A 21,646-nucleotide genomic window follows, 5' to 3' on the forward strand; every position below is an offset into this window, starting at 1 on the left:
AGTTTTCTGGAAATCGTAGGCCTACATTATTTTAAATTTTCAGTCCAACAAAAACTATACTTTGTTGGGGTTTTTTTTAGTCTTTTTATTTCCAAAGTGAAACACCAATCCGGCCTGCCAAACCACCTAGCAATTTGTAAAAATTTCAAAGAAAGCACTGATTTTTATTTTTTTTTTAATTACGTTTGCTCCTATGCAGCTGTTTTGCATTTAAAAGTGTAAAGTATTGCAGAATTATCAGAGTAAATTCCTGTTGAGTCATCCATGAATGATAAAAATGACATGAAACAAAGCATATAAAACAAATGTGCTTTTCCTCTCTGAACTGAAAACCATATAATGCATACTAACATGACATCTTCTGCTCATTTTTTCAAGAAAGTTATTAATTCATGTCTATTCTGATACATATTTGCACTAAAACAAAGGACAGTTTACAGTTTTCTCTATTGATTTCCATGCAGACGGAGCATTTTCAAACTGTTGCATTTCAAATGACTCCGAGCACCGTTGTTTTTTCGAACACCCAAGATGCAATGAGCGTTTCTTCGTTTTCACTGGAAACTGTTGAAACCGAGTCACCTCACTTGTCCAAATATGAACATCTTCCTTTCAAACAACGCCTGAGAGAAAAGTCATCTCAATGAAAAGAAAACAAAACGCTGTCAGTGTGACACTTACTCATAGAAAACTTTAATACGGTTTACATCAGTGGCTTCACAATATTACTGCTATGTACATTAGCCTTTCACGTCCATCTGGGACTTTTCCCCAGGGGTTCGAGCAGACGGCATCATGGGGTGATCTCCAGTGGAAATGTCTCTGACGGCCTCTAGAAACCAAAACATCAAGTCCTCCTTGCTCCGGAGCGGAATGAGAGTCAGTCCATTTTCACACCATTTCCACCAGCTTGAACTTTCCCTCCTGTTTGACAGGAAGGACGTTGATGAAGGTTTTGTAGAGCACGGCTCCTCGGGGCAGCTTGGTGATGACCTGGGTGGACTCGGGGCTTCGAGGCGGCGGGATGTAGACCTCCTTGGTGAACCTGACCTGGCCGTCCTCTAAAGCGTACAGCGTGTTGTTTTTTCCCATTCCCACCTTCAGGGAGAGAGAGGCGTCTTCAAACAACAGCTTCAACATCGCAACACCGAGATTCAGCTTTTGAAAATCATAACGCGAAACTGAAACTGACCCCGCACAGTGTCCGCCTCTGAATAGTCCCTGATCAGAGGTTAAAGCTACACGTTCTTTAGGAGAGTCCACTTCCATTTCTTTCTCTTTTGGATTCTTGGAGAGGTTTTCTGTTTGATTGTCCATATTTCATGCCGGTTCTGGCTCTTGGGCCACATGTTTGACACACCTGATCTATATGCTTTAATTGTCTGTGCATGTTTCCATGGTTACATGCCTAGATGTAAATCTGAACATTTACCAAACACACCTATCAATACAGATCTGGAGATAATTGTACGTTAGATTTAAACAGAATTCAACATTCGAAGGTTGTGCGCCACATTTGACAGATATTGACACTTCTTGCTGAGACAAAGTTGGGACTCACGTGTGCTCCCGGGTGGTATCTCATCAGCCGCTGTGTTGCCAGGATGTTACCAGCATGGACGAAGTCGCCTTGCAGAGAGAAAAAGAGCAACAATGAGAAGCTACGGACACATTCAGGTGGGAAAGAAGCACTTTCACACACACTGATTCACTGTTTTTTTACTCAGTCGAAGCTGCTTTTTGTTTTTACAGCAGCTGTGTCTTTCCCCCTGTTAGTTTTTGCCAGTTTTCCAAACAGTTTGTAGTATCCATACATGTGACTGCATAATAGAAACATAAAGACAAACTGAATATTTCTCGATCTAGGTGAACACTTGAAAGTTGAGTTATGTGTGCAGAGGGAGCTTGTAGTAAATATGTCTACTCCATTTGTTACTGACTTTTGCCACAGTCACCAAATCAACCATCATGACTCTTCACTGTATTTTTCCTGAAACTCATCTCCACTCTCTTCGTCGCCATCCAGCCCATTAACCTATACAACCTGTACTCCTCACACTTTTGTCTGTATACAGAAACAAAACTTTTCCATCATTACCATCCAGTTTCTTGGAGCCATATCTCTTCCCAGGACTCTTTCCTCCAAGGTTCTTGCTGCTGCCTCCAGATTTTTTGGATGCAAACCTCACCGAGTCCACCAGAGGGGGCCGAGAAGCAGGAAACAGAAGACCTGGAAGCAACAGAGACTCACATGAGATTATAAAAACTGCAGGCAGGGAATCAAGACCTGCACCATTTCTGCTGTCCACACAAAGTTATTAATTCATGTAGCAAGAAATCTGTGGTTTCCCCTGATTAAACAGAAACGAGTTGGAGAGTTTCTGAAAACACAATGAAAGTTTTGCATCTTCACTTGAAAACATTGTGTAATCGGGAAGTTAATATATAGTGTTACCTTTTCAAAAGAGTAATGACCATATAAATCCTGGGTGATTACAGCTGTTTTAATCAATGGAAAATTCTATATACATACACAAACAGACCAAAAAAAAAAAAAAAATCAGGCTTTTCATGAGAAATTATATGTCATTATTTTTCACCTTTGAAAAGCATGGAAAAAAAGAATAGCACTGCAGTAGAGGACAGAGAAACCTTCGTCTTTTCTTCCACTTAATCTTTTATCTATTTATTACTATAGCCTCTTTATTTTCTACCTTTGTTTTTGTATATTATTTTGCATTTTGGGATTATAGTCTATCACCTATCTTAACAGTGCCGTATATTTTATACAAATTGTATTTTCTTCAACTAAAAAAAGGTGAAACGGTCGTTCATAGAAATGAACAGTAATACGAGACCACAGTTAAATGTTTTATTCCTAATCTAGATTACGTTTTGTCAAAAACCGAGACATTGAGCAACATCTGGAGTTAGCACAGCGGGCTAAAACAGGCTTCCTGACTTGAAGCATACATTAAAAACAACATTTTTTCTCCGATTAAGATAAGTGATTTAGGGGTGCATTACCACAGCAACCGGAATCAATTCTTTTTAAGACATTTAAAACATTAATGTGGCATTTTGTCTTACCTCCCCTGGTCCTGACCATCAAGGACATGAGCGCCGCCATCTTGGCTAACGTCAAAAACATCTACCATGACGTCGTTACGTCACTTCCACCACATTCAGGTTCCTTCGGAAAAATGTGACTTCTGTCACGCTCTCCTAAAACAAAATCCAGATTAACGAACAATGCAGACCTGACACCTGAATTGACATTCACGTGGAATGCTTTTTAACGCTGTGACATGTCTACCAACGTGCATTCCGATGGTTTTCTGATGTGACATGAAACCAAAGTCCGAAGAAGCGGGAGGAAGTTGTCCGATGTCCTCTTACTGTGAACGCATCATTTCCTTTCTACCCGGGAAATATAAAAATTGAACTTATTACATAGACATCACCATGTTACACGATCCCACCTCTTAGTTCTTTCAGTGGAAGGACGAGGCACCTCGGAGAAATAAGCACATCGGTGTTTCGAATTCACTGTTTTTCATTTAATCACCGGTTTTCTTTGCGTCCCTTGTTGTTGCGAGTCACAGCAAATGCTTAAAGGCCGACCGAAATCCGCAGTCCCGGTGAACACTGTCGTACTGGATTATCAAAAACTTTCGAAGAGCAGTAACTTTGGTGAGTGTTGTTCATTTTTCATCAGATGTTACTAAGCGGGTCTCCAGTTAACGGGGAAACCAGTTATTCCGTAACACCGGTACGCCGCCGTGAGCATACTGCTCCTCGGAGTGACGGTCTGGTTCAGGGTTCTCCTCAAAGGTTTGTTTTTACTGTTTTTACTCGGTCTTTGTCTTTCATGAGTAACGATTGCACCATTTAACTCGTTGTATTAGGTTATATGTGTTTGCAGGTTATATTTAATTGCACAGCACGAAATTAAGTATTCTATAACAGCGTTTCTGGTTGTACAGTGCGATAAAGACATCATGCAATGTAAACACCCTCCCAATAAAACATGGGGCTTTTAGCAGATATTTTCCCATGCCGAATTTAATGTCAGTTTAATAGCAAGTGATTAGTTTAGGTTGCGAACCTTTGCCCTTTTTATTTACTTAGTAATAATGCAAAACGTCTTGAATTAGACGATTTTCACGTGAACCCTGGTGTAGATTTGCGCAGACGTTCTGAATTTGGCATCGAACTGGCAGTTTCTTATACAAATAGAGGTAAAATTATTTTTAGATCGTGACTTTAATCCCATTTAGGAAAAGTTTTTTCCCCCTCCATGATTAAGGTCAGAGTACTGAGGGAAAAGTTAGACTTGTGATGGATGGATAAATTGTTTCAGCTCTTGTGGTATTATTTTTGGCTCTGAAGTTAACAGCAGTGCTGTATGAGTTCAGTGGTATTGGTATAATTCTCCCCTCCTCCATCACACTCCAGCAGACCGAACATGGCCAGCAGCAGTGACTCCAGCAGTGACCTGGACGAGGAGCTGCCGGTGTTCGACTTCCTCCTGTCTGGTCGACAGCTCGACAAACCGCAGCCCGTCAACTCTGACGGCGAAGAGTTGGCCGCCCCTTCCTCGGTGGTGAAGGGCGATGCTGACGTGATGATGATCAGCAGCGATTCTGATGATGATGCTCCTTACGTCCCGCTGGCTCAGAGACTCCAACAGAGGCGAGACGATGCGATTCGTGCCTCCTCCTCCTCCTCCTCCTCCACTTTCACTAATGGGAAAATCTCTCAGCAGCACTGCACAGCAAAACAGACCACCTTGCAACTTTCTCACCAGAACGGCTCTGCTGACTCCTATCGGGTGATGGGAGTGGGCCGAGAGGCCTCGGACGAGCAGGAGAACTTCCCTCTTCTTCCTCCAGTGCGTCTCGGCTCACCTGTCAGGAAGAAAGCCGCCAAGCGGACAGCGGGGGAGATCCAAGCGTCCCGGGAGGAGGCCCTGAAGAGGAGGAGGCAGCAGCAAGACAAGGAGGCGCTCAGGCAGGAGCAGCAGAGGGAGAAAGCAGAGAGGAGAGCTCTGGCAGAGAATGCCAAAGCCCTGAGGCCAGAGGAGTGTATCAAACACATGGTGGTGGCAGTGGACCCAGGTAAGGGAATAAACTAGTAAAAGTTTGTATCGGTGGTCTAAATGTGGATGTCATTCTGCTGTGTGTGCAGCTCTCTTACAGCTGGAGGGAGGAGGGACTCTGCTGGACACCGTTCAGGCTCTGGGCTGCAGCTGTGCCATCGAGAAACAAGCGATCCCCCGCAGCGTGAGCTGGATGAGGAGGACTCCCTGTGCACAGGTGACAAGACGCACTGCGTATTTCTAAATAACAAACCTGTCGAGCTCACGCCATTCAGTCGTGACGTTGTTCACTCCGGCTTCAGACAGGCGAAGCAGCGTGTGTCCCGGAGGCCCAAGTGGTGATGCAGATGACGGTGGAAGACTTCATCACCCTGATCCACGGCCACGTACAGGTTCGTTACAACCAAGGGCCCTGTTTACACAACACTTTCAAGTGAAAATACAAAACTTCTGTGACGTTTCGGGCTTTTGTTTACATGACAGCGGTGCTATGAATCACTGTAAATACAACTTTTTTGGAAAGGCTCAGCTTTGATCTCGGTTTAGTTTCACTTCTCTTTGTAACCCAGGAGCAGAGACACGGCTGGAGCGGCGGCGGCGGCGGTGGCCCCTCGCTGACCTCCTGGGTCCAGGAGCGACAGAAGCAGCACCCGGACAAGCTCCTGAGCCTGGTCGTCATCCAGCTGGACAAATACTTCAAGTGTGTGTTTCCCTATTACGTTATAGATTTAACTTAAATAAATGATAGAAATCAGAAGTTTCTTGCAGGTTTTTAATACTTGTAAGATCCTCTGTGGGATAAGTTACAAACTGTGGATGTTTATGACAACATGAAGCAGACGCAGTGTGGAGACAGTGTGTGAAGAGAGGAAACAAAGAGAAGAGGATTGTTTCCAAATAAGGAAAGTCAAACGTTCTCTTTTCGTTCCCAGATCGCACAAGTCCAAAAACCAGAAGAGTCTCCGAGACGCGGTGCTGGGAGAGGAGGCCGGAGGAGGAAAGCCAAGGAAGAGGAGGAAGGGCGGAGCAGCTGAGCTGCTGCCGGAGGTGTCCCGGGTTCAGGTGGAGGAGGTGGGGCTGGGAGCTTTTATGTTGTTTTCACAGATCCATCGGTTTTGTTTTAGATCAAGTTTTGTACTTTTAATGCTGGTTGTGTTTATTTTTAGAACTTAAAAAATGAATCAACAGCTAAAATACTTTGTTAATCCCATGATTTGTGGTTATTGGGGTGTAAATGAAACAACGATAATGTTCAGTGGACTCCGTTTCCCATCAGGCCTTGGTGCACCTGCAGCTTCACACCGGCGTCTCGGTTCACTTCGTCGCTACCTGGCAGGGCTTCTCCGATCACGTTGCCATGACGACCAAAGCCGTGGCCGAGGCCCCTTTCAAGTGAGGAGTGTTTTTCTGTCGTTGCAGCTCCTCTTCCTCCTCCCCCTCTTCCTCCTCTTCCCCCTCCTCCTCTGTGTGTCTCCTCAGGAGACAGCGGGACCAGACGGGCTTCTCCTTCCACCTGGAGAGCGAGTGGGCCGGGGGCCAGCGGGTGGACCGAGCCGGGAAAGGCCTGCTGCAGGTCTGGAAGAGACAGATCCAGCAGCTCCACAGAGTCAGCCCGGACATGGCGGCGGCCATATTCGCAGCGTTTCCCTCCCCGCAGCTGCTCAAGAAGGTAACTCGGGTCATTTGAATTTTCTCTGTGTGAAGAATCACTTCTTCATGCCCGACGCTGTCCCGTCTGTCTGCAGGCTTACAGTCAGTGCAGCACCGAGCGTGACAAAGTCTCTCTGCTGTCTGAGCTTCTGATCCGCAGAGGAGAAGGAGTCACTTCCACCACCCGCAGAGTCGGTCCAGAACTTTCCAAACGTCTCTACCTGCTGATGAACTCCTCTGATCCCGAGCAGACTCTGGACTCCAACCTCTAGAGTCCTCTGATTTCAACCGCAGTGTTTAATGCTTGGATTGAATGAGTAGAAATTGGTTTTGGAGCCTCTTAGAGAATCACTTCTCTTAATTTTCATAGCTATCAAAGAAATTCGTCCTTTTTAGGGTTAAAATTTTTTATACCTTTGTTTTTCTTTGAGGAGTCTACTCACATAATGTGTAAATAAATTGATTTTTTTTTTTTTAACCAAATATGTCTCTGTCTCATTTGTGCAGAAAAATAGCATCTAATGAGTGATATTAGCAACTGGAAAACCTTTTCTACAGAAAATTACCAGTTTATCTAACGAGCTTTGAGCTCTTTTTACGGGCTGGGGTTTATATAAAGGGGGTAATCTAAAAATACATCTTATTTAGTTTATTCTGACTCTGCCCCCTCCATTCGTTATTACACATTTTGATTAACCTTTCAAAATAAACAAATGATTGTAATTTTACATTTTTTATCTGTTGATGTACAATTTTTCTTGAAATAAATTTGTAAATAAAATAGATTCTAAATAGCAAATACATTCATCCTACCTTTTCAGATATGTATCAGAAGAACAAAAGTATTGTTCAAAAGCAACCTTTCAAACCTGAGTTTTTATTTGCCACTTTGTAAAGTTTGGACACACCCTTTTTTTAAACTCTCACAACCAAATTAACATAGAAATTGAAACTTTTGAATACTGCTTATTAGGAATAAGAAAGCAGGAGTCCATATATAAATGCAATATGAATGAAATACAAATCTGTAGAATGAGAAAAAAACATTCAAATGTAATAATCTTTTAATCCAATGAAGTGTCTCTTTAGTTACACACAATAAGCAGCAATGTATTTAAAAATGTAGCAGAGTATTGCTCATGTACAGTAGATGGTTTCAGCAGTGAATCAGTCGATAGGAAGTCCCTCTGTTAAAAAACAACAACATATAAATATATCTGGAACTCAATAAATTCAGTATAAAGATTTCTAACCACATCCACATAAACTCATCTACACATGTACAGTAAAGTGAATCAGATGGACCCTCGTTTCCCGTCTCGGACAGTGTCCAGAGGACAGGAAGTGGAAACTCCTGCTTCCTGTCAAAGGTTCATCAGTTTTCTGTCTGATCTGAGGAACGAAAGTGTGCGTGGGGAGGCAAGGGGAAGGGTCACTCCAACATGGCGTCCAGCTGGTCGGCCAGGTCGTCGAACATGTTTCCGATGTCGTCCAGGATGTTTCCTGCTGCCTTCACCGTGCTGCAGCCGCTGGAGAACAAACAGTACTTTAACTCGTATCACTCTCCTCTGTGATGGCAGACCACCAGAAACACTTTAAACAAACATTACGTAAAATGTATTATGTCAAATTTTACTGAATGGGGGTGATCGATGGTGTGACGTACATCAAGGTGCAAAAATAACAGCATCGTACAGAGAGGATGCAGAGTCTTCACGAAAGTATTTTTAAGTAATATAGCTTCTAATTGAGATGACTGCTTGAAACTCAAAAGGAAGAAAGCATGAGAAATCGCAGGTAGTTATAACTAGAATATTCTAGAATTTTAACTGCAGTGCCACAAGGTTGTATTCTGGGATTGCTTTACATTGAAAACCTGACCTTCAGACACTGTTATATGCTGACGAATCAGTGATCTACACACAATGCATAAAGCAGAAAGCTCTATGAGGCCTGATGAAACGTAGATAGCTAAGCAAGAATGACCCTCTATGTAATGAAAAATTATGTTTGAGTATTATTTTCTACAGATCTAGGTGTTTGGATTGATTATAGCATTTCCTTTCAAAGTACATGGTCTCAAAAATGTTTGGTTTAAATTTCAGGTAACTGAGTTTTCTACTTGTTTTAAGACACCAAGATCCCATAATCTCACTAATGTCGCTGACAGTTTAATGCAGACAAAATGCACAAATCACAGACGTAGAACAAGAAACTGTGATGTTGCAGAAGATTTGTTTTGGGATGAATTCGTCCTTGTTTTGACCTCAGATCTTTAATTGTTCTCACCCGTCTGCACTGCTGTCTTGTGCCAGTCGGTTCTCCACCACTTTGAGAGCTGCCTCCAGTGACGTGCTGGTCTGTTCCAGCCTCTTCTGGGCCAGGACCTCCAGCCCGGCCACACCAGGCGGGACTCCTCCTGCTTTAGAAGTCTGACCTGGGTAGCAGGAGGTGGGCACCGGGGAGGACGGGGCAGTGAAGGCCACACTCTGAACTCCACAGACATTGTGTACTGCAGAAAAAGAAGTTGTTCATGACTATCAAACGATGTGAAAAAGTTGGAGAGGAACTTTAACCTTTTGATTTTTTGATGCTTGTTACCTGCTGTTGGTGCGAAAGCTGCGCTGGGCTGTGGAAGTCTGGATCCCGTCAAGGTTGCAGCTTTCTGTGGACCCTCGGGCTTGGACAGGACCATATGTGGGTGTCTGACAGGTTTAGGACTGGACACACACGTCTGCGTGTGCATGCTGCCACTCAGCTTCGGGGAAACCGTGTGAATCTGCACGCTGGTGAGATTAGGAATGGCCGTGTGTGCGCCAGCCTGCAGCGAGGAAAGAGTCTTTGGAGGGAATGTTGGTCCGTTGCTCGGGGGCTGTTTGAAAGGACTGGAAGGTTTGGAAGACACTGGAGGTTTTGGACCTTTACCCAAAGAACCCATTCTCTGGAAGACGTGTCCCGGCCTCTGGACCTCCTCCTCACTCATTGTGCTGACTTCACTGTGGGAGTGGAAGCTGCTGGCCTGAGACCGGGGGTCTGCCTTGCTGGGTGTGGTGGGCTCCTCCGGTGTGGACGTGTCCTTCTCTTTGGGTTTGTGTCGTCTTTTCACCGTGTCAGACTCTTTCAGATTAAACTCTGGCAGCTCCAGACTGGTCGGTGCTTGGACTGGATCTGAGGGGGCCTTAACTTCAGGCTGACCCACCACCGTGACCTTGGGTCGCTGTTTGATGGTGAGATTTCCTTCTTCAGCAAAAGGCAGGCGACTCCCGGATCTGTGCTTCGGAGACGGAGAAGCACTCTTCGATATTCTTTCGATCTTCTGTGCTTTCTCTTCAGATGTTGACTCCGTACTTGCACTTCTCGGTCTGTCAGGTCCTCCCTCCGCTCTCTCACTGCCCCCCCTCCTCAGACCACCCACACCCAGGACAGGGACGGGCTTGGAGTGCTGCAGAATGACGTTGGCGGGAAACCCGTGTAGGATCGGGGAGGACGCCGGGCTGAAAACAGGAGAGCCTGGGATGTGACCCGGTGGGATATCGATCCTCCTGGACGGACTGCTGCCGCCGCTGCTGCTTCCTTCCAGCCTTGCAGCAATGCTCCTCACTGTTCCTACAGTCTCCGCCTCCACGTTGCCCTTCAGCTCCGCCTCTTCGTCTCGGCCGTTCTCCAGCTGCCGCACGGGGCTGCTGCTGACCGAGCTCATCCTCTTGGGCGGTGGTGGCGGAGGGCCTTTACGCCGTGAGCGCACGGCGAACGAGTGGCTTCGGTTGATGTGGCGTTGAGCCCCCGAGGCGCTCGTGTGGCCACGTCCTGGCCGGCGGGACAAGGTGGCGTACGACGGCATGAGGGCGGAGGAGGCCGTCGTGCAGGGGGGAGCTTGGTCCTCGTCCTCGTCGGGCTCGCCGTCCGACAGAGCGTATCGAGTCAGGCTTTGACTGCGTTTCTTCTGCGGGGCTTTCTGTGCATCGTTAGCCCGGGGTTGTGCAGGCGGGGGTATGAGCAGCGGGACGGCACCGGGCAGAGGTTTGGAGAGCAGCCGCGGGGCGCCGTTCATGCCCCCCGCCTGAGCCTGCAGGTAGCTGAATGCCATCTGAGTGGGGGAGGCCTGCGGCGGAGGGGAGGAGGGGGAGGAGGAGGGTGGCAGGTGCTGCTGTGGTTGATAAAGACGGTTGGGGGACTGGAAATGTTTGGCCTTTGGGGGCACGGCTGGGTAGGCGAAGCGGGGCATCTTGCTGGGAGTTAGAGGAGGTGTGATGGGGGAGAAGGGGACTTTGTTGGGGGTAGCGGACCGACTGTGCTGCTCCCACATTTCAGAGGGTCTCTGTCGGTTCCTCATCCCGGGACTGCCGTCTTTGCCATGCCTGGATTCGTCTCCTGCTCCGCCTTCCAGACTCTCCTCCGACTGGCTCGTTGTCCTGGCTGAAGACAGAGCGGCCGGATGGTCCTGGGAATATCCCAAATTGGAGTTTCCAGAATTCCCAGAATTCCCCGACCCCCTGGATCGCATGCTGATGCTCTCCTGGCTGAGTGACATGGCGGTCACGCCTGCGGCGCTGGACACCCCTCTGATGACGAATGTCTCCGAGACTCCGCCTCCCGCCCGGCCCATCATGGCGCTCTGAAGCTCAGCACTCAGCTCGCTGTCCTGGAAGGACAGCAGGGCCCTGGGGGTCCGGGGGGAGGAGCAGCACTCATCGGAAGGCCCGTCGGGGCGGACCTGGGCGTGCGCGTTGTGTTCAATGGCCACCAGCTCCAGAGCGGCGGGGGGCTTTCGTCTGAGGGTCCCTCCTCCGGTGCGGTCGGCATGGTTACGAGAGCGCTGCAGGTCACACAGCCGCTTCACTGCTAGCATTAGCTTCTTCTGATGTCCTGCAACACACGGCAAACACGGTTGAGACGGGTTTTCACTCCACGGACATCAGATTAATAGACGTGACGTTCCTCACCCAGTTTGGTGATGCCGATCTCCTGCAGGTCCTCCCAAGTGATGTCCTTCACAATAGTGATGGAGTCGTAGCCGTTATCACTCAGCCTCTTCTGGTACTGAGGCAGACCGATCACACTAAGCCATTCCCCCAGGTCGGACTGGGAGCAACAGAGGCAAAAAGAAACCACTTAAACAACACATCAGAGAGGAAGAGAAATAAAAGGTATTTAATAAAGTTTAAGGAAGATTCCTCACCGGAATGTAATCGGGGAGCCACTCGGGGATACTCAGTTTCCCGATCTCCATGGAGATTTTCTTTCTGTGTCCTGGTTTGGTCACTCCGATCGCTGTGAGATCCTGTAGAATGAAAACATTCTGCCTCAAAATGCTAATCACAGTGGACAACAGGAATAGTTTGATGTCTACAGAAAAACATCAACATGATGCTGTGAGGAAAGCTTTCTGGCATTCTCTGAACATAACATAAAACTAGCTAGCTTAGCATGAGGCTGCTGACTGTCACTTACTGAGTTTGAGGCTAACATTCGACTTACCAACATGAGTTAATTTAGAGATTTTTAGGAGCCAAAAATATAAATTCAGCTTTATGTGTCTCATATGCATCAAATGTGCAATTATTTATGTGTAGATGTAGAGCGCAATAAACAAAGCAAAACAGAACACAGAGAGAGACAGTGCGTGCGCTGTTCTGCTTGCACATGGCGGCCTGGCGACCATCTCTAAATCGAGCACGGCACCATTTTAGTCATTACAGCTGTCTTGATAAAGCATCAGGTTGTCAGTGAAGGCTAATCTGAAAGTCTCTGTCTATGCCATTTAAATGCCATCATTTCTGCTGAAGCCCAGCCTGATGCCCTGATGTGTAACGCACCTCGGGGGTCATCCTGCTGATGGTGGGGACGTCGTATCCTGCAGTGATGAAGTTGGACGTGTACTGCTCCAGCTGGAACTCACACAGCCACTGGTAGATGGCTTCCGAGTCCTGAAAACAGAGAGAACACCACATTTACTCAGGTTTTTTTTCTTCTTTTAATGCCAACAGTCAAGCTGCACCCCGTCAGCTCACTTTGCCCTCCAGAAGCTGCTCCGGCCTCATGAAGCCTTTCTGAGGGGTACCGTTGACCTGGCGACGGGAGACCCCTAAAAAGGAAGAGAAGGAAGAAGATATTGAGTAAAAACATTTTTGCATGCAGCCGTATATCATAGTATTGGTCACCACATTCAGTAAAAGCCAAACACACTCCAGGCTTGACGTTTTCATCTTGCCTTTGCTTCTTTTTTATGGTTCTGAACAGGAGTTGTCTGGTTTTTTTTTTTTTGGTGGAGAAGGTCAGGGGCCCCACTGTCTCAGGGCAGTAAAACTGCATCTTCAGAAGGGGTATTTAGCCTCCGGGTGACACGCAAACCATTAAAAACGGTAGTTTACCCCTCTTCACAGAGACTAAAACTAATGAACTCAAACAAAAACGGTTTAAACAGAGCTGGTTCTGGAGTTAAACCTTTAATTGTCGACAAGTCTAATATTTTAATCACAGAAAACTGAACTATGATAAATTGTTATTACACAACATATATGGCAAACCGATTGGAACCTTTCTGCTCTCCTGTAGCAACAGTTAGTTAGCTAACAAATCACAGGCAACGTTTTGCTATTGGAGCATGCTTCCATTAAGCTCCAGGATGTACCGCAACTTCATATTGATTACTGTAAGGAATTTCAAAATAGTTTATATTGGATTCTCTGAACCAGTGACCGTCAAATGTTGGGTCATGACCCAAAAGTTGGTTGCTGGCCTTTGCGTGGACAAAAAAGTAAGAATATTTGAATTAAAAATCCTTGTAGTATCATCCGATTGCACTCCATAACTGTAGGGGGCAGTGATCCCTTGTAATGTGAGTTGACAGGCATTATTTCACACTGTAGAAGAGCAAAAAAAATTGTTTACATGTATTTGTAGAGGACGGAAAACAAAAGCACAACAAAGAAAAAATTCAACTATGTTGCACACAAAACATTAAATGTGTTGCATTTCAATTCACTTACTACAAAAACATTAATACCTATGTCGATAATGGAAAAGCAGAAAAATCAACACGGTTACATAAGAGCATCAATACATTAACATAATTTGCTTTAGTGTTTGTATTTAATTAATTTCTGGAGTCTAATCATCAAAATCAGGTTTTTTTATATCAAATTAAAAACTGACCCCCGTCACATTATTATTATATCTCTTCCAATCTTCTGCCTGCCGTCCAGCTTCTTACCCTTCAGAAGGCGTGAGAGCAGCAGAGCTCCGGACGTCTCACACTTCATCCTTTCCCCTGTTTCTCAGTTCTGCTCGTCCTTTTCCGAACTGAAACCTTCTCCTCCTTCTGATCCCTCCCCTCTTTGAACATGTGCATGATTCACCTGAACACATTCCCCCGACGTTCCTCTGATCCGCTGCTCCAGGCTGAAATGTAACTTTTATTGGTTTTTCTCTGGACTGCCTCTCATTTCCTCTCAGGTGGAAAGATAATAACGCCGCTTTGCTTGGATAAAACAGCTCCTTCCTTTCTGCTGATGTGCTGAGAGTTTGTTCAGGACTGAGACTTTATTCAGACTCTGTTTTCTCAGATTCAGTTTAAATCAAAAACACCAAACCATCTTGTCATCAGGACATGCTCGACACTCAGAGAATCTATAACACATTTAGCATATCTTCTGGACTATCAGTCACATCTGTCTCCAGTCGCTCACAAGTTTCTCACGCACTCTGAACAGGAGCACATGTTCGATTCCCTGTTACCTGAGCACCCGTCCGCCGGTTTGCTGTGGTCTGCTCCTGAGATGTGGATGTGGTCTCCTGGTTCACCAGCAGAGGGCGCCAGCTGCACATGGAGAACATTGACAGTTGCAGGTTACAGGCCCAGCTCATCAGATGCTGGACCGGTGGATGGGGAGCAGAGGTCTGACCTTGCCGGGGTCGGCGTTGTGCCGGTTCTGGGTCCCGTTCTGTTTGTGGTTGCTGTCCGAGCTCTGGCCGCTGCCGGCGCTGCGACTGCTGCCCACGCTGCCGGCGCTGCCCACGCTGTTTCTATCACCTGGAAGGACATCAGGGCGGAGAGGTCACAGTGTGAGGCGAGGCGAGGCTCAGCAGTGAGAGCGGGGAACCAGAGACACTGCAGGGTGTCGTTTGGATCTAATGTCCTAGTTTGATTTTCACGATTTAGTTTGATATTTTACGAAGTGTTCCCATTCTGCTTTCATTGCGGCTTCGTGGGAACGTCGGACCCGACCTCATGCTTGTGTGCGCAGTCAGAACAGGTTAGGTAAGATATTAGCTTAGTTTAGCATTAAAACCCACAACCAAACATGCTTTTCTACATAAAGTGCAGATAAAGTGCTGCTTAGAGAGTGCTCAAGTTTAATGCTTTCCCCTTTTAAGCTTTTATTATTAAAGCGAGAAGATTTACAGAAAAAACTCATCAACCTCTCTAAGAAAATGTTTTGAATATTAACGGAGCACATCAAACTATTCATTATTGTCTTTGCTTTACGAGGAGCTCTTTATATTTGGATGACAAGAGCTCGACCCCTGTGTCTACAGAGGAGGAGAATTACCAACGCAAACATCGGCTGCAGTGAGAACCCTGTGAATCATTTGCAGGTCTTGTGTTTTGCAGGTGTTTTCATACGTTTGTAGGAGAAAGACAACGGACTGCGCATCTCTCTTTCAGGCAGCTTAGAGATTGAGTGTGCCATGCTTTTCCAATGCACTGCTTTATTAATTTACTGACTCTGATCATTTTCTATGCAGCCTTTTTCTGTGTCCCTCAGATCTTTGTGCAACCAGGACTTTTCCCCTTCATTCTTAAGAAAAGAAAACCATTCCAACCCCAGAACAAAGTACAGAAAGCCAGAGTAAACTGGTGTAATGTCAAGAAAACCAGTGGAGACCTGGTCTGAACTACAGAAAATCAGTCCGAAGTTCAACTTGGCACAAACCAGAGACTAGGAGTCTCAACCAGGTCTAATTCACTGAAAACCCGACCAGAACCATTTTAGATCTACACAAAGTCAGACTGAACAAGGCTGTATTTCTTAACATTCTCCTAGATTTAAGTTCATAATATGAAAATACAATTTCTTAACGATGAAGTCTTCATGCTAAGCTTGGCTAATCACCCCAGCTTTTAGCTCCAAACTCAACACAGGCTTGAGATTCTCATCAGTTCCCGTAAGTTTTTGGTCACATCAAATAAATACAGTCTGTAAGTTAAGTGCTAAGCTAGGCTAATCATCCGCGGCTCCATATTTTGACAGAACATAATCCTGTTGCCTGTAATCTTAAACACTAAGAAAGTGGTGATATCTCTTTATCAGGACATCAGACTGGGGTTTAAAGGAATTAGGAACAGCATTATCTCCTCCACAACAACAGCAGATAAAGAAACTGAGTGTTTTAGAGATAAAATATAAAACCAGCGATCTGTGAAGAAAAACCCAGCGGGTTAGAGTTGGGGAACGGCTCTGGAGGCCGGCTGCTCACTCACCATCACGATCCTGCTGCAAGAGAACTGTGCTGACTGGATTATTGGGAGTGGGGGGGCAGCAGAGGGGTGAGGATGGGTCAATACTGGGAGGAAGCTCTGCTACAGGGGTGTGGTGGGGCTGGAGCTGGTCTACAGGGTCACACAGGGTGAGGGGGTTCAGGGTTTGGGGCCACACACTCTTACCAGTGGGAGAGTTCCTGAGGACCCAAATATCCTGAGTGGGGCTAGCAGGACTAGCTGAGGCTGAGAGCTGACTGCCCGGTGGAGCACCTACCAAACACACACACTTTAGACACACACTCGCTGTGGCGGCCCGTGTGCTGCGCACAGAACCGAGAGCGGAGGCACGGAGGAGGGGCTGGGAGGGAGGCGACACCAAGCGACACCCAACAGCACCGAGGGGAACCCAGTGGAACCAAACAGAACCGAACGGCACCAGACGACAACCTGCGGAGGTGTCCTTTCATCGCGTCTCTTTGAAGGTTCTTTGTCTCTTTGGTTCTTGTGAGTCTTCGTCTTTCTCTGTTTGCTGTTGAGTTTTAGTTTCCCTTGTTTGGACAGTGTTCGTGTCTTTTCAGATCTTTGTAGTGACTTTTGGTTGTTTTGAAGCATATTTCAATCATACTGTGGTTGTACATCTGATTTTTGTTGTATCTTTGCAGCTGTTTTGAATCTGATGCAGTTCATCACAGCTACCATGAGTGAGAAGACAAACTTAGCCATGCAATATAGAAACGAAGTAGCCTACCGTATTTTATTTACTATGCATCACTTTATTAAGCTATCTATCTGGTTATGCAGCATATATTAAAAAGCAACATTTTATATCAAAATATGCCTGCAGTACATACTGTGTGCAACCTCTAGATATCACTGTGTTAATATTGAATAATTGCCTACAATAATAATTTCTTCGGGCGATATTTTTCATTTCAGTAAAAATAACACATAAACAAAAAATACTCCTCATTCCGCACTCTTGCATTCACATCTTGAAAGCTTGGAAATTTTAAAAATTGTGAAATTCTATTGTTTGCTGATGAAATTAACCATTAGAACGTGAAACTCGCTCTGGCTGTCTTTAAACCAACCTTTCACTTTTTACTGTTTCACATACATGCTTCCCAAGAGCTACGATCAATTAAATGACTCATCGTGGTTTTAAGCTGCCGTCTTTTCCAGTTATTTGCACTCAGTTTTTTTTCTTTGATTTGTTGCTTAGCTTTAACTTTGACAAGATTTTTGAAATATTCTGAGAAAGTGTTCGTGTTTACGTGTTTGTACCTGACGGATCGTAGCCCAGGATGTAGGAGTCGTCGGTCTGGGGGGCGTGGCCGTGGCTGGAGGGAGGAGCTCGGGAAGCAAAGTGCTGTCTGCAGGGCATGGAGGCTTGGCGGGAGAGAGTGCCCCCTAGTGTCAGGCAGGGAGAAAGGTTTGGGTTGAGGTGCGCATGCATGAGTGGGAGGGACTGCAGACGGCGTGCGTGCATGAGGAACTGCATGCACAGGTAAAGAAACTCCACTGCAGAGTCGTCCGATTGGAAATATGGAAGAAGAGGCAGACTGGGGAGAAATCCTCTGAGTTACATAAGAAGCTGCTGAATGGAAGTGGAAGATCAGGAGCGACACTGAGAGGGCTTTGCTCTTCCTTTGTGTGCTGACACCGCTGACATTATCACACACACACACGCATACACACGCACGCGCACACACACACACACACACACACACACACACACACACACACACACACAGACAACAGAGTTTGCCTCATAAGCAGAGCCGCCTGTCACACACTTTGAGTCAAACTCTCTCTTGTCTTACACACACACACACACACACACACACACACACACACACACACACACACACACACACACACACACACACACACACACACACACACAATATTCCGACGCAGACTGTGAGGGCTTTAGCGCTGAGCTGACACTTTGCAATCTGGCCATAGTAATCCTATTAATGTGTGTCTCTGTGTGTGAGCGTCTGAGTGTATGTGTGTCGTCTGGCATGTTGAGGACTCAGAAGAAGTGCTTGAGCTTGTGTGTGTGTGTGTGTGTGTGTGTGTGTGAGCTGCTGTTATTGAACCCCTCGTCGTCCCGCTGTTTGAATGTCAGTGGCTTTACAGCTGCAAAACAAGCGGCGGGCTCATATTCCTTTTTTTTTTCACAGGGATTAAATCTGATGGTTTACAAGCAGGCCGAACCCCGCGGTTATCGGGCAGCGCAAACAATTTAATACCAGTCTTGCAGCACCATGTGTGTACCGAGGCTAATACTTTGCAGCATGAAGCAGGTCTTTATGAGCTATAAATCATTCAAAGATGCAGTATGAAAACTGCCAGTCAGAGTTAGAGTGGACCATTTTCTAATGAAGCTGCTATAGGTTTAGAAAATAAAAGATTTGTTGTGGTTGAATCCAGTTTGTCGTCCCACTGTTTCCTCTGCTTTGTGGAGGAGTTGGGTCTTTTGGAGGGGGTTCTATATAAGTGAAAGTGAATTATTTGTGGCTGCCGGAGCTACCTGCTCTCCTGCTGAGAACCTCCACCACGGACGGGGGGAAGAAGCCCACCCGGTCCGTCCCCCGCTGGCTGTCGTGGATGTGACCTTTCCAGCGGCCGTCCGAGTGCTGCTCCAGGACCTGACACGCACAAAAATGACCCAATTAGGACTGAGGATTCAGAGCCAACAACACATAAAGGCTGTGATGAGGGAGACGAGGAGTCGAGAAAACAAACCCAAGCATTAAAAAAAATGCCTGGAGAGGGCGAAAACAAACATGGCTGCTCTCCGACAGTATGGTACACAACAGCGTAGCGAGTTCCAACAAGAGTCTGGAGATGTCAAGTATAAAATATATCAAAAAAGAAAAACAGTGTGTGAAGGGAAGAAGGAAGGAGGAGGAGGAGGAGGAGGGGGCAACGAGGTGGTAATTAAAGAGCGACAGCAGCAAGTCTGAGCCCGTTTCTCTCCTGTGATCTCCCACTCAGTACAACAAATTACCCCACAACATCCCGCACAAACACTCGCAGCATCAGCCGCACGGCTCTTGGATTGTAATCAAAGCCAACATGTGTTTGCACGAGAAGTAAAGATCAGATTCTCACTGTGACTCCGTGATGTGAGACTTCCAGAGCAATCCAAACTGATGGGTTTAGTTTTTTTTTTTTTTATCTAAACTTTCAAGCAGAGTTCTCCGTCACTCATCAGCCTCACGCTGCAAAGACCCTTGGACTTTTTTTTTTTTATTTATCCTTCTGCTGTCCACTTTTTTTCTTGACCTGTTCATGCAAATAATTTCTCCTTTTTCAGACTCTGAAAAAGTTTTGTTGAGAAATATTTTTCATCACGGCCTTCGTCAATGAAATAAACACTGGAATAAGGATGGACATGGAATCATGGTGTAAACATGTTGAGGAAGTGTTTCTCTGACCTGTTTTCCACATCACACACACGAAAATGAGCACTCTGATTTACGTCTGTGAGGTCCGATGTTAGAAGTAGCGGTAACGTCTAAAGCTGGATCCATAGGCAGCAGTTCAAACCTCGCAGATCCCTGACTGTATGTACGACGTGATGCACCGCCACAGGGGCCCACTGAGGCCTCCTGCCTGATATGCTGCCAGAGCATGGACTCTTCCAGGAATCTGAAGCCTCGCCGTGGCATCCGACACCGAGGCGCGAGCAGCGGATCCTTTAAAGTCCCACATGAAACTTCTTCCACTACAAACCCGGTTTGGACTCCGTTGCTGCTCGGACCTCGTGTGAACTCATGCGTGATTCATTTCGAGCTTCGTCTGGGACTGATCTAAGAGTCTGTTTACATGACAGACTTCATTTCGGGGGTGAGTTCACTCGACAGCGTAGTCAATTTCGGTAGTAATGGTTTTGTTTCGTGGCAATATCGATATTTTCTTCACGTATTCTCTGCTCCACTACGAAGAAAAGTTTAAATTTAAAGGTCATTATGGCACTATTTTACAGGTCTGGTCCACTGAAGAGGACATTGGTTTGTATGTGGCTTCTGAACTCAAATGTGCTTGACACTCTTGACATAAGCGTTAGCTCGCGGCTAACATGTTTAGCAAGTCACCATATGCCAACCTACAAATCAAAAGTAAATTTTAAAAAATAAAACATTTTTTGGGGGGTCTTCTGTCTATATTTATAGTAGGAAAAAAAACAATAAGTAAATAAAGGAAAAACCACAATGATGCGAATTGTGCATGAAAGGGGAAAAAAATTGCCTTTTCCAATAAAAAGACAATTTTATTTTCCTGTAATGAGGATGGATGTGTCATAGTCTCAGCCCTAACTTAAAATTCCTGCTCAAACAAATATAAAAACATCAAATTAAAGTACCATGATGAGATCCCCGGCCCGCAGGTTGAGCGCAGTCGGGTCATGGAGGTTCCAGTAATCCTTCACCGCTCTGACTTGGAGAGAACTTGATGCTTCTACAAAGTAAAAACAGACACTTGTTACCACAATATGAAACATCGCCATGAAGTGTGTCATAAACAGAGATGGAGAGCTGAGGTGTGCCGACCTCTGAGGAGCTGCTTGATGTCCCTGCTGGCCGTGGAGGTGGTGAACTGGTTGACGATGTCCAGCGCCGTCTGGTTGTAAGTGTTTCGCATGTTCACGTTGACGCCGGCCTGAACACAGACGTGCACTTTCAGACGCCGTTTACACGACAACGCTTTCAATTGAAGACGCAAAATGCGCTCTGCGCTTACGTCCAGCAGCAGCCGCACCACTTCGGTCTTCCCGTAGAGGGCGGCCTCGTGCAGCGACGTGCCCGCCTTGGTGGCTCGGTTGATGTCGATGCCGGCTTTGAGTAGCAGCCTGGAGGAGTCCAGTCAGAAACAAACACATCACTCCATTCAGCTGCTGCACACATCTGCAGCATCTCATTAGGCCATGCACAACAACCTACACTCTTCCTCCCACGTGCGTGCGAGATAACAAATCAGTGCCTCTGCGAGAGACCCAGATGTAGGAATGCTGATGGCATCGAGGAGGAGGAGGAGGAGGAGGAGGAGGAGGAGGCTGAGTCAGGTTTTGAAGAAGGAAACAACACAGAAGCTTTCTAAATCTCGTATTTTTGCAGCAGCATGAGAGATGAAGACCATCTGATAGCTCACAGAAGGCAAATTTTCCAATGAAGCTGCCATACGACACGACTGCTGGACTTTTCTACACTGAGCTTTTCTCTTCTCAATCATGTTTTGTCTAAAAATTCATTTCACCCAGTTTAAAAAAAAAAAAATCCAAAAGTATCAGTGTGATTGATGTTTTCTGCACTGTCAGACAGAGTTTTCCAGACCCTCACATGGCACAAGTTCCCACACAGGTTCCCAGACTGTGGAGAATTGTTCTCTTAATAACCTTT

At 46.1% G+C, this 21,646-nt stretch overlaps 3 protein-coding genes across 5 annotated transcripts in view; 1 reads left to right on the top strand and 2 right to left on the bottom strand.

Moving 5' to 3' along the window:
• Window positions 1-671: 671 nt before the first annotated feature.
• Window positions 672-3,139, bottom strand: mrpl27 (mitochondrial ribosomal protein L27). The gene is made up of 4 exons (XM_030098382.1): window positions 3,091-3,139; window positions 2,099-2,230; window positions 1,562-1,629; window positions 672-1,098 (listed from the first exon to the last, which is right to left on the bottom strand). The coding sequence occupies exons 1-4, from the start codon at window positions 3,128-3,130 to the stop codon at window positions 892-894; spliced, it is 447 nt and encodes a 148-aa protein (XP_029954242.1). The 5' UTR covers window positions 3,131-3,139; the 3' UTR covers window positions 672-891.
• Window positions 3,140-3,515: 376 nt separating this feature from the next.
• eme1 (essential meiotic structure-specific endonuclease 1) lies at window positions 3,516-7,083 on the top strand. Of its 2 annotated transcripts, none has more exons than XM_030098442.1 (9): window positions 3,516-3,693; window positions 4,459-5,120; window positions 5,191-5,318; window positions 5,404-5,493; window positions 5,671-5,801; window positions 6,034-6,172; window positions 6,378-6,493; window positions 6,581-6,770; window positions 6,847-7,083. In XM_030098442.1, exons 2-9 carry the CDS (start codon window positions 4,469-4,471, stop codon window positions 7,021-7,023), a joined length of 1,623 nt encoding a protein of 540 aa, XP_029954302.1. In that variant the 5' UTR covers window positions 3,516-3,693; window positions 4,459-4,468; the 3' UTR covers window positions 7,024-7,083. The 2 variants fall into 2 exon arrangements, with proteins under 2 accessions (XP_029954302.1, XP_029954303.1); XM_030098443.1 differs by having other exon boundaries at window positions 4,462-5,120.
• A 714-nt stretch (window positions 7,084-7,797) lies between these two features.
• Window positions 7,798-21,646, bottom strand: part of LOC115393066 (CASK interacting protein 2) — a 49,961-nt gene continuing 36,112 nt past the window's right edge. The window contains exons 8-22 of one of the 2 annotated variants that reach the window (XM_030097856.1): window positions 20,991-21,099; window positions 20,801-20,909; window positions 20,614-20,708; window positions 18,775-18,892; window positions 17,520-17,645; window positions 16,419-16,505; window positions 14,656-14,783; window positions 14,489-14,570; window positions 12,763-12,836; window positions 12,568-12,678; window positions 11,931-12,032; window positions 11,695-11,833; window positions 9,353-11,617; window positions 9,041-9,263; window positions 7,798-8,280 (exon numbers count right to left, since the gene is read on the bottom strand). In XM_030097856.1, coding sequence (XP_029953716.1) covers window positions 8,184-8,280; window positions 9,041-9,263; window positions 9,353-11,617; window positions 11,695-11,833; window positions 11,931-12,032; window positions 12,568-12,678; window positions 12,763-12,836; window positions 14,489-14,570; window positions 14,656-14,783; window positions 16,419-16,505; window positions 17,520-17,645; window positions 18,775-18,892; window positions 20,614-20,708; window positions 20,801-20,909; window positions 20,991-21,099 — 3,865 coding nt within the window. In that variant the 3' untranslated portion in view covers window positions 7,798-8,183. The remainder of the gene's footprint in view (window positions 8,281-9,040; window positions 9,264-9,352; window positions 11,618-11,694; window positions 11,834-11,930; window positions 12,033-12,567; window positions 12,679-12,762; window positions 12,837-14,488; window positions 14,571-14,655; window positions 14,784-16,418; window positions 16,506-17,519; window positions 17,646-18,774; window positions 18,893-20,613; window positions 20,709-20,800; window positions 20,910-20,990; window positions 21,100-21,646) is intronic. The other variant, XM_030097857.1, reaches the window with a different exon arrangement.

Source organism: Salarias fasciatus, chromosome 8, assembly GCF_902148845.1.
Source record: "Salarias fasciatus chromosome 8, fSalaFa1.1, whole genome shotgun sequence".
NCBI classification, from domain to species: domain Eukaryota; kingdom Metazoa; phylum Chordata; class Actinopteri; order Blenniiformes; family Blenniidae; genus Salarias; species Salarias fasciatus.

Coding starts and splice junctions, on each gene's coding strand:
- mrpl27 (XM_030098382.1), bottom strand. CDS start 3,130: ATGGCGGCGCTCATGTCCTTGATGGTCAGGACCAGGGGAG. Junction 2,231..3,090: donor GATGGTCAGGACCAGGGGAG/GTAAGACAAAAT, acceptor TGTTGCTTCCAG/GTCTTCTGTTTCCTGCTTCT. Junction 1,099..1,561: donor GATACCACCCGGGAGCACAC/GTGAGTCCCAAC, acceptor CTCTCCCTGAAG/GTGGGAATGGGAAAAAACAA.
- eme1 (XM_030098442.1), top strand. CDS start 4,469: ATGGCCAGCAGCAGTGACTCCAGCAGTGACCTGGACGAGGAGCTGCCG. Junction 5,319..5,403: donor GGAGGACTCCCTGTGCACAG/GTGACAAGACGC, acceptor CTCCGGCTTCAG/ACAGGCGAAGCAGCGTGTGT. Junction 6,494..6,580: donor GTGGCCGAGGCCCCTTTCAA/GTGAGGAGTGTT, acceptor GTGTCTCCTCAG/GAGACAGCGGGACCAGACGG.